Here is a 9425-nt window from a genome sequence, read left to right as displayed (position 1 = left end):
ACTGGGAAAGTGGCCTGGACCTTGATACACCCCAGAAGGGCAACTGAACTGCAGCAGCCCAGAAAGGACCTGAGAGGGCGAAGACATTGCCTTCACGGAAGGAGCCCTGGGGAACCGCTCTATACCAGAGCAGGGACAACTTGAGAGAGATGTTACCGAGGGCACTGAGAGAGGCCTCTGTTGGACTTATACCCCAGAAAGGATTTGCTGTGCTTTTACTCACAGACAGAGTGTCTGTGTGTGTGAGAGAGAGACTTGGCTGGAGGGATGAGTCAGCAAAGACCCACCACAAAGAGAGAGTGAGAGAGTGCAGGCACATGCATTTGGCCAATGGGTGATCATGAGAGGTGAGTGCACCCCATTGCAGACACAGTTAAAATGGTATATTTCATGCCCAATAAGCCATGCACCAAGGATCAGTACTGATTGGAGGCCAATAGAAAGAAAAGACATTGGAGCAAAACAGACTCTCTCTAACTTGCTTTTCTTTCAGATTCTGAAGAAAGTCAACTTTAACCTGGATAAGGTTCAGACAAAAACTAGGGACTCATAATGACAGTGCCTGGTCCAAACAGCCAGTGCAACATGGTGGGAATGCTTCAGCGTAGTCCCTGAGGTTTTACTTTGCTCTTTGTTAGAGAAATAGGCATACTGTGTATCACAAATTCGAAATGGTTTATGTAGCATGGCTAAGGTAAAAGCATCTTCTTAGGAGCACCTCTGTAGTATGGGTTTTTTTCAGTGTTCACTGGAGGTCTCAATGAACACAGATGTCCATGTAATGGGTGTAACCTGGTGCTGATGTGCTAGGATTTATGTTCAGAATTTCCCCCCTGGATTAGAGAGTAGTCCATGTCCTGTTTGTTCACAAATGCTGCTGTTCAAAGATATTACACACCTATAGGACCTATAGGAGCGAGTGTAAATGTTTTAAATTCCCATCACCTAGGTTTGATCAGCATCTGGCTATTCAAATAAATGGTTGAGGAATTTTTATTTTTATTTTTCTTGTAACCTATGAAAAGAATTGCACAAATCTCCACCTGCAAGGAGCCCTTTATGCTGTCTCCCACAACAACAAAAAGTTTCCATAAGAGAGCAGAGTACAGGATCTGCTTGACTTTTCTAGCACACAGTGGGAGAGTTGTCTCACAACACAACCTGCTCATGCTGATGCTCTTATTGCTGCTGTTTCTAAGGCCCTTTCAAGGCTGCTTTCTCCACATCCTCTCGTTGGTGCCACTGCATGCTCTCAGGTCATGGGACTGATGATGGCACGCACTAAATTCTCTGATGCAAAGATGAGGGAAGTCCATTTTGCTGCCCTGAAATTGGAACTCCTGGTGCAAAATTCACCAAAGATGAATAGAACTGCTTTGTAGCACTAGAGCCAGGAGAGAAATTATTGCACCAGGCAATGCTGGAATCATTGCTTCCATTAACAACACTGGAAAACACTTGCCAAGTTGGACCTTCCTCCCCACCCAGTGATAAAGCAGGGTTGTTAGGCACCGTGAACTCAATGAGCTACGTTCCAATGTCACTGCAAACCTGGAATAGCCATGGCTCACAATACAAACAGCATAAAGAACCTTCAGTTAACATGCACTGTTATGTACCTGCTGCAGTGTTGGGTGGGCCAGAGCTTATCAAGAGAAGTAAATGCTACACATTCTATCTTTTCATATGGCTATCTTCCAGCTGGGGCTAGTCCTTCTTACATGATTTTGGTTTAAATTTTAAAGTGCTGAATGCGCCTTCCACAGCTTTGGGTAAATAAATTGGATATCTTTCCAATCTCTTTCTGGAGCCAGTTGTTCTTCTCTGGCTGTTTCTTTTAGACTGGCTTGCTGCCTCTGCTATTTGCAAGGCATCTTGGGAGTGCCTCTGAGGGGCACGGAGAATCCAGTTTGAATGTAAACTGTGCTCACGAGTGCTGGTAGCAACTGAAAGAGAGAAGATAGTTCTAGTTAATAACAGCTTCCCAATGAATGTTGATGTTCAGCTAGTAATTGACAAAGGAGGATGTTAATTAGGTCCTTTCTAGAAGTAATGCTGAGTAACACAGTGAAGGTTCCATAATGGCTTCTACTTCAGGAATTTCTGAATTTCACTTTCTGACTAAAATTTTCTGTACTTTATCTCTAGCTTATAGGTAGAGCTGGCAAGATCTTTCAACCAAAACTTTTCTTAGTGAAAAATGCAGATTTGGGTTGACTGAAACATTTTGTGAATTTGTGTCAATTTCAGCAAATGGTTGTAAGGGGGGAGGAGGGTGGAACCTCTCAAATTTCCCCAAAAGTCAATGTTTCACTTCAACCTCTTCGAAACAAAATATTTAGCTTGATTCCAAATGAATTTTGGTTTCAAAATTGCCTTTAGCTTTATTTTTAAAAACTGGGGAGGCGGGAGGGAGAAGCTTGAAATCTAAACAAAGCATTTCATGTCAGAGTAAACAAGATGTTTCATTCAACCAAAAACTACTTGTTTTCTGACTTTTCAATTAATCAGATTTTTTTTTTAATCATTTTCGGATCAACCTGAAACAATTTTATTGATTGAATTGTCAGTGATGCAAAATAAATAAATCCATTATTTGCACAGTGTTTTTTAATATATGGAGATAGCCTATCTCCTAGAACTGGAAGGGACCCTGAAAGGTCATTGAGTCCAGCCCCCTGCCTTCACTAGCAGGACCAAGTACTGATTTTGCCCCAGATCCCTAAGCAGCCCCCTTAAGGATTGAACTCACAACCCTGAGTTTAGCAGGCCAATGCTCAAACCACTGAGCTAGCCCTCCCCCTCAATGCCTGTAGGTGAGTTTTTGGTTTATAAACTTGACCAAAATCAGCCAACCTTTTCTGAATGAGGAAAGAGATCAATCTATATAGAAAGCTATATTTCAGTCATCGATAGATAGATAATGGGAAAATTATATAAGGACTATTCTGCTGATATTTTTAACAGCTCTATAAACAAGACTACCCATTGTAGAAATTGGAAAATATGTGGATCATAAAAATGTCACCCTCCACCTCTCTTCCCTTAGTAATTGTATTTTAGATGCTCTATATAGACTTCACCATCAAAGTCAACATCCACGTTTGGGAGATCTGTCACAGGAACTTTCTGCCATCTCTCTGCATCCAGATCTGCAATCACAGAGTCCAAGAAAGCTATTGCCTCTCTTACATCTGAATTGGACTGTGGGACTCTTTTCTCCATTGATATCTGTTGAACAGATGCGTAAGAAATAAGTACATTGAAAATAATATAGAACTACTTTTTAATAAAAGAACTGTGCAAAGTGGAGTTGTATCTGGATCCAAACAGCGCAAAATCTGATAATTTTATTTGGGCCCATCTCTAGTCCATAGTTCATACCAAGCTAAGAAAATGGTCCAAAAATAATACCTAGTGCTTATATTGCTCTTTTCATCAGTAGATCTCACAGCGCTTAGACAGGAAGTCAGTACCATTATCCCCTATTTACAGATGGGGAACTGAGTCTCAGAGAAGGAAAAGTGACTTGCCCAAGACCCAGCAGGCCGGTGATAGAGCCAGCAATAGAACCCATATCTCCTGAATGCCAGGCCTGGGCACTACCCATTAGAAGACTCTGCCTCCCAAACAGGTTGAATCTCTTGGAAATAATGGGCCAGATTTTCAAATGCTCATCGCCTGCCCCCCGCCCCAACAGCTGGGGCCAGATTTTCAAAAATGCTTGTCGGCCAACATCTCCTGTCCTGTCCTGACCCGCAGGGGTAGAGTTTCAAACAGCACTCGGCACTCAACATGTTGAGCTCTTCTGAAAATCTGCCCACTATGTGGGAACTGAGGTCTTTGTGCATAAAGTCTATTTAAGGAGGCTTGTGTGCCACTAAAAGGGGGGCAATTTGACAGTGTGGTGATAACTCCAAAGGAAAACCAGTAGGGTTTAAAAATAAAAACTCTCTTCAATAAACAGCTCTCTGTGTAAAAACTGAAACAGTTATAACAATGTGGTAACACTTTTTGGAGTTTCTATGTACTGCTGTGTCTGTATAGGCAAAACGCCCATTGACTCTCCTGGGAGTTCTGCCCAAGTAAGAACTGCCTATGTTCTCACTCAGCTTAAGGCCAGACTGTACTATTGAGAGCAGTGTGTCCCAACCACACTACCTCCCTGACTCTCCCAGATATCTTTGAAAGATGCAGCCTTCTTTGAAGGAGCAGCTCTCTGCTCTGTGGGCTGGTGAGGGGATGAATAAAGCTTGACCTAGCTTCTTTGCTCCCTAACCCCTTTGGGGTGATTTGCATGGATAGGAGTGCTAAGAGGAAGCAGCCACTTCACGTTTACTGACTGTAGTGACTGCTATTACATCTGGCCCTTAGTGGTTAGAAGACAGTTTAAATAAAACTTCTTGTCAATATCATCCGAGACACAAATTATTTTTCCTTCAGGACAAGCCCAAGGGTCAAAGTTTGAGCCTGAATCCAGACCCAAAGGTCAGATACCATTCAGTACCCAGACTTTGGTTCAGCCGGTTATAGAGACAGACATTCGGATCCAGATCCAAGCCTGCGCAGTGTTTGGTGAGTGCATTTCTACTAATTCTTCATCACGCAGAGAAAGAGAAATGAATTTTCACTGAAGATAATGTTAATGCAAGCAGATAGTGACGTACAAAACAATACATCCCTGTGGTTAAAAAGAAACTTGTGATCACTAAATAAAAGTACCATTTAGAAAGCGGCCAAATAACCCGTGGTATTCTGGATTACTTCTTTAGTCCTTCAGAACCCCTTTCTTCAAAGCCAGTGTTATGGTGCAATGACAGACCCTCTTGTGTTGGGAGAATAACTCACTGTACAGCATATCCTGCTGATGTCATACATTATCCATTTATGAGCAGGAGGCTGGTAGAGTTAACACTCCAGCAGGAATCAAGTCTGGTCACACATAAGAGCTAGTCAGCTATAATCAGATGACATAATACTCCAGACCTTAGCAAATGAGAGCTCTATTTGTTTGTTAAACCAGAGTTCCTTTTCTTTAAAGAGGAATTTTCAATTGTACATAGCACTATAACAACACTCAGGAAATGTAAGGAGTCTATGTAGACCTTCTGTCTGTAAGGTCTGGTCCACAGTACCTACTGTAGTCAGCATTTTGCATCCTTTACCACTGTTTTCTTTCCACTGTGTTGACTTGGCCAAATTCTGCTCTCAGTTACACAAGGGTAGATCCAGAATTCCACCACTGATGGCAATGGAGTTAGTGACCCCAGTGACTGTCAATCTCCCATGAACCAAAAAGGAACCAACCCCAACTAATTATAGGCAGGGTGTGTCATAAACTCCTAGGCTACACTCCTCCTAGATCTCAGTGTGTCTATTTTGGATCTTTCCCTCTCCTTGATTCTTCATCTTTTTACAAATGTCTCTGTCTCCCCTTGCCAATACATCTTAAATCTTCTTCCCCTCCATTATTTACTGAGCATCAGTGTACCGAATACGATACAGATGTAGGTCCTGATCCAAAGAGCACTGAAGTCATGTGAAAACTGCCATTGATCTGAGTGGGCATTGGATCACGGCCATAGAGCATTAGAAAATATGGTCTCTGGTGCCAGAAATGTTTGGGCTTCATTCAGCCCCCACTGGCACAATTTGCACCCCCATGCACTAGCAGAAACTACTATATCCAAAGGTGAATTTGTCCTTGTGGGAGGGTAGGCAGCATTTGCACCAGTGTTCTCCTTCAGGGCTTCTGCCGTGGGAGGTTGACTTCAAAGTGTGGTCAATGCCCTCCTGATAGAGAGTCTCAGGGGATGCAATGAGTCAGCCCTATGTCCCCTCCCTACACCATCTACCCCACTAGCACCCACTGTGGGCCCTGCACAGGCCAGCTGTGGCTCTGCTGTCAAAGGAGGGATTGTGGCCACTTTGCATGAGCATAATACTCCGGCAGGCAGCCTTTCCACTGCTGGAAGCTCGGTATCTTAGGTGAATCAAGCCGGGCTAAATCAGCCTAAATTCTGAGCAGATGCAAACAAAACAGTTCAGATACGTGAGATACAAAACTGCAACTGAAATGAAAGGCTGCATTCGATTTTGCAACTGTATGATTCTTTACTCTGTAAAGTGGTTGGAGATAGCCTGTATGAAAGGTGCTGCTTCAAAGTTCTGAGCGTAATGACAGTGAAGAGAGAAATTTTGTTTTCTGTTTCTAAAGCAGCTGCCAGTGTATTAGTTAGCAGCAGCTTTCTAGTGAATGGAGCACTGAGAACTAATACTTGCCATGTCCCCATGGCTGGCAGTGGAACTCGTAGTGATGACAAAACTAGTGCTGCTGATGACATTGTACCTGGCTGCTCAGTGAAAATCATGGTGGTTCAATATAAGAATGTACTCTGTGTAAATAATTTCAAAGTGCACAGCCGATAGAAAGCCTCCTACTTATCTCAATGGATTACTGAGCTCTCCAGTCAGTACCAGCTATAAACAACCAAGGTGGAGAACCATGAGGTGCCATCTGATGTGATAGCCTCAAACACAATTATCTTTTTATGGATGCATTTTCCAGACTTCATACACACCCACCTCTTTCTCGCTCTCATTAACATTTCCCCCAAAACATTCAGATGAATCTTGACTCATGCACACTCCACATCACTCCAAAAAGTGTTTTTACAGGCCCTATGTATTCTCATCTCCCCCCACTCCAGGATTCTCTACCTATTGAGGTACTTCTATGCTCCTATCACTGTACTGTCTGAGTGCCTTCTAAGTATTTATGGTTTATTGTCCTCACAACACTCCTGTGCAGAAGGGGAGTATTATTATCCCCCTTTTACACACGGGGAATGGAGGCACAATGAAGTTACTTGCCTAAGATCACACAGGTGGTCTGTGGCAGAGTTGGGAAGAAACAAAATTGCATCTGTCATCACTTTAATCTATTAAAGCATCCCAGCTGTCCTCCAAAAAAGGCTGTGGTCCAACCCTACCTCTAAAAGTGATTAAATATAACCAGATCCCCCCCTTCTTCCTTGCTCTTGGTGGAGGGCTATAATTGGTGGCACTTAATAATAACACAAATGATAACTTCAGACTAAGAAAAACCCACCTGATTGGTCTGATAAGCCACCAGGATCCTAGAGGCAGCAGAAGGCAGCTGCTCCTTTACAGAACGTTCTGTTATCAGGTCAAATCCAGATCCTAAAGGATCCCGCACAATCATCAAATTATGGTTGATACCTGTTCAACCTTAATTCTTATGTTTGCATCCAGGATGCACAGAGAATCAAATCTAATTCAGCAGGTACTACCCAACCTTTATTCACTCTTTAATGACTGCTTGTACACATTAAATTATTCTCTATTTCAAATGGTGGCACAGTAAGAGGGACTTGATCTTGAATAAAGACCATTGACACAGAAAACCAACACAGGTTATGCAACTACATGTTACGCAGTTAAGGCAAATGGTAGGTAACCACATGGCAAGAATATTTTCTTGTGCTTAGATACAATAGCCCTTACCTTAGAGGAGTGCCTGGTAGGAAGTGGGTGTAGTGGCTTTTTCCCTGTTTTGGAGGATTTTGTTGACACCGGAGAAATTTCTGATGTCATGTTCATGGATTTTAAGTCATTGATGCTGTCAAGGTATTTTTTTCTCAAAGCTAATAGATCCTGTAAGTACTGTAAGCAATGTTGAGTCTTGGAGTACATCCAGGCCCTGTCTTCCTCTTTCTGCTGGAAGTATGCACATGATTCTATACTGGTGGTACTTTTGCATTTTTTCAAGGATTCATTGAGTCTCTGCTGCTCACCTCCAAGAGTGTACATAGAGGTGCTGCGGATCAGCCTTACAGCAGAGCCTGTGCCATCATAGCAAGGGATATCATCAGCCAGACTCCTCCTATGGGAGTTGGGGTGAAAGATTGAATGGATCTTTCTGAACATAATGTGCCACTTTCTTCACCCTGTACCTTGTCTCCTTCAGCCTCTTGATTTTAAGGCAAAATTAGCTAGTCAGTACCCAAGTCTCTTGTTGTTAGCTGAAAGGCAGATTTGCCAGATGCTCACTGGAACCAGGCTAAAAGTTTATGGCTGCTTCAGCTGCTTCCAATATATTTTTTTGTTAAAGATCACAGCAATGTTTTCGGTTACATCTGCATCACTTAAACAGCTTTGCTTTTCTCTCTGATTAAAGCGTAGTACAGTAGGTCAAATGCCTTCCTCTGATCGTTCCTCTAGAGTCTCTCCATACAAATCATCAGTGTCAGACAAGACATTTTCCTCTCCATTGTTTCTTTCTTTTGTTTCCATCAGTGTCACATCCTTGATCCGTTAGCTGTCTACTTCACCTTATAGTTGCATAGATTTGAGATGTCTTTGTGCTGACCATGGTACTGAACTACTTCTAAGGTCCAAAAAATATCCTCTTGGTTAAGAAATAATGAGACATGGCTTAGCAGACCATTAATGGGTGTTTTGTGAAGAAACCATTCAAATAAGCATAGACCAAGAGGGACTGACTGATCAGGAAGGGAACACCTGTATTGTCTAGATCATTGCACCTCCAGGCAGGAGTTCAGCTGCTCTGAGAAGGGATGTTGTGTTCTGTGCTATGGCAACAGAGGAATGGTTACAGCTATTTGATAGCACATCTTTGTTAGGAATAAAGTGTACTCAGGTACCCAGATCCATTACACCCCATTCAAAAGCTTCACTGTGTGAGAAATGCTGTAAAATAAAACTGTTCTAAAATACTCCTTTATCTCAAAATAATAGCAGAGATTTTAGTGCACAGAGAAACCATTACATCTGTGGGTTTTGAATGTTTGTTCAAGAAAAAAACGATGTGCAAACATTTGAATATTGTGTTTATGGCTGCAGGATTTAGCCTGAAAAATACTGTAAATATTATTAGCATATTAATACTATTCTATGATTTGCATAGTGTCCACGTTGTGAATGTGCTTTAAGGGAAATAATTGGACAGCAGCCAGTTTTCATTGTCAGAATGATCTAGCTTTTATCTAAAGTCTGCAGGAATGTTTAGGGCTTACATTTTCACAATTGAGTTTGTAACTCATTCTGCTCAGGACTTGTGTGTTTGAGAAAGCTATTTTATTTTCAGAAATCATGGGTATGATCTTACAGTTTTCACTCAGGCAAAACTCCCATTGAACTCACTGGAAGTCTTGCATAGGGATTTAGGCACCATAACAGTTGTGCAATTGGCTACGGCAATATTGGATGATAATATAAATGTATGTTTAATTTCATGCATTCCTCCATAAACTCAGATTCACTGGGCGATGATTTCATACTATAATTTTGGAGAATATTTACATATAGGCCCTGACTTCAGGACAGGGCTGAGCTGTGATTTGGCATAGGATGTAAGGCAGACTCAAGATAGCTTTATGCCA

The 9425-nt window shown here is 42.1% G+C and overlaps 1 protein-coding gene across 1 annotated transcript; it reads right to left on the bottom strand.

The window, feature by feature from the left end:
• Positions 1-1707: 1707 nt before the first annotated feature.
• On the bottom strand, positions 1708-7950 carry CUNH13orf42 (chromosome unknown C13orf42 homolog). Its single transcript, XM_026653437.1, has 3 exons — positions 7528-7950; positions 3084-3231; positions 1708-1946 (listed from the first exon to the last, which is right to left on the bottom strand). Exons 1-3 carry the CDS (start codon positions 7948-7950, stop codon positions 1708-1710), a joined length of 810 nt encoding a protein of 269 aa, XP_026509222.1.
• Between the last annotated feature and the right edge of the window lie 1475 nt (positions 7951-9425).

This window comes from Terrapene carolina, unplaced genomic scaffold (assembly GCF_002925995.2).
Source record: "Terrapene carolina triunguis isolate 2854851 unplaced genomic scaffold, T_m_triunguis-2.0 Scaffold139, whole genome shotgun sequence".
Classification (NCBI taxonomy): Eukaryota; Metazoa; Chordata; order Testudines; family Emydidae; genus Terrapene; species Terrapene triunguis.
Note: the sequence above shows the minus strand (reverse complement) of the source record. Positions and strands in the feature narration are given on the sequence as shown.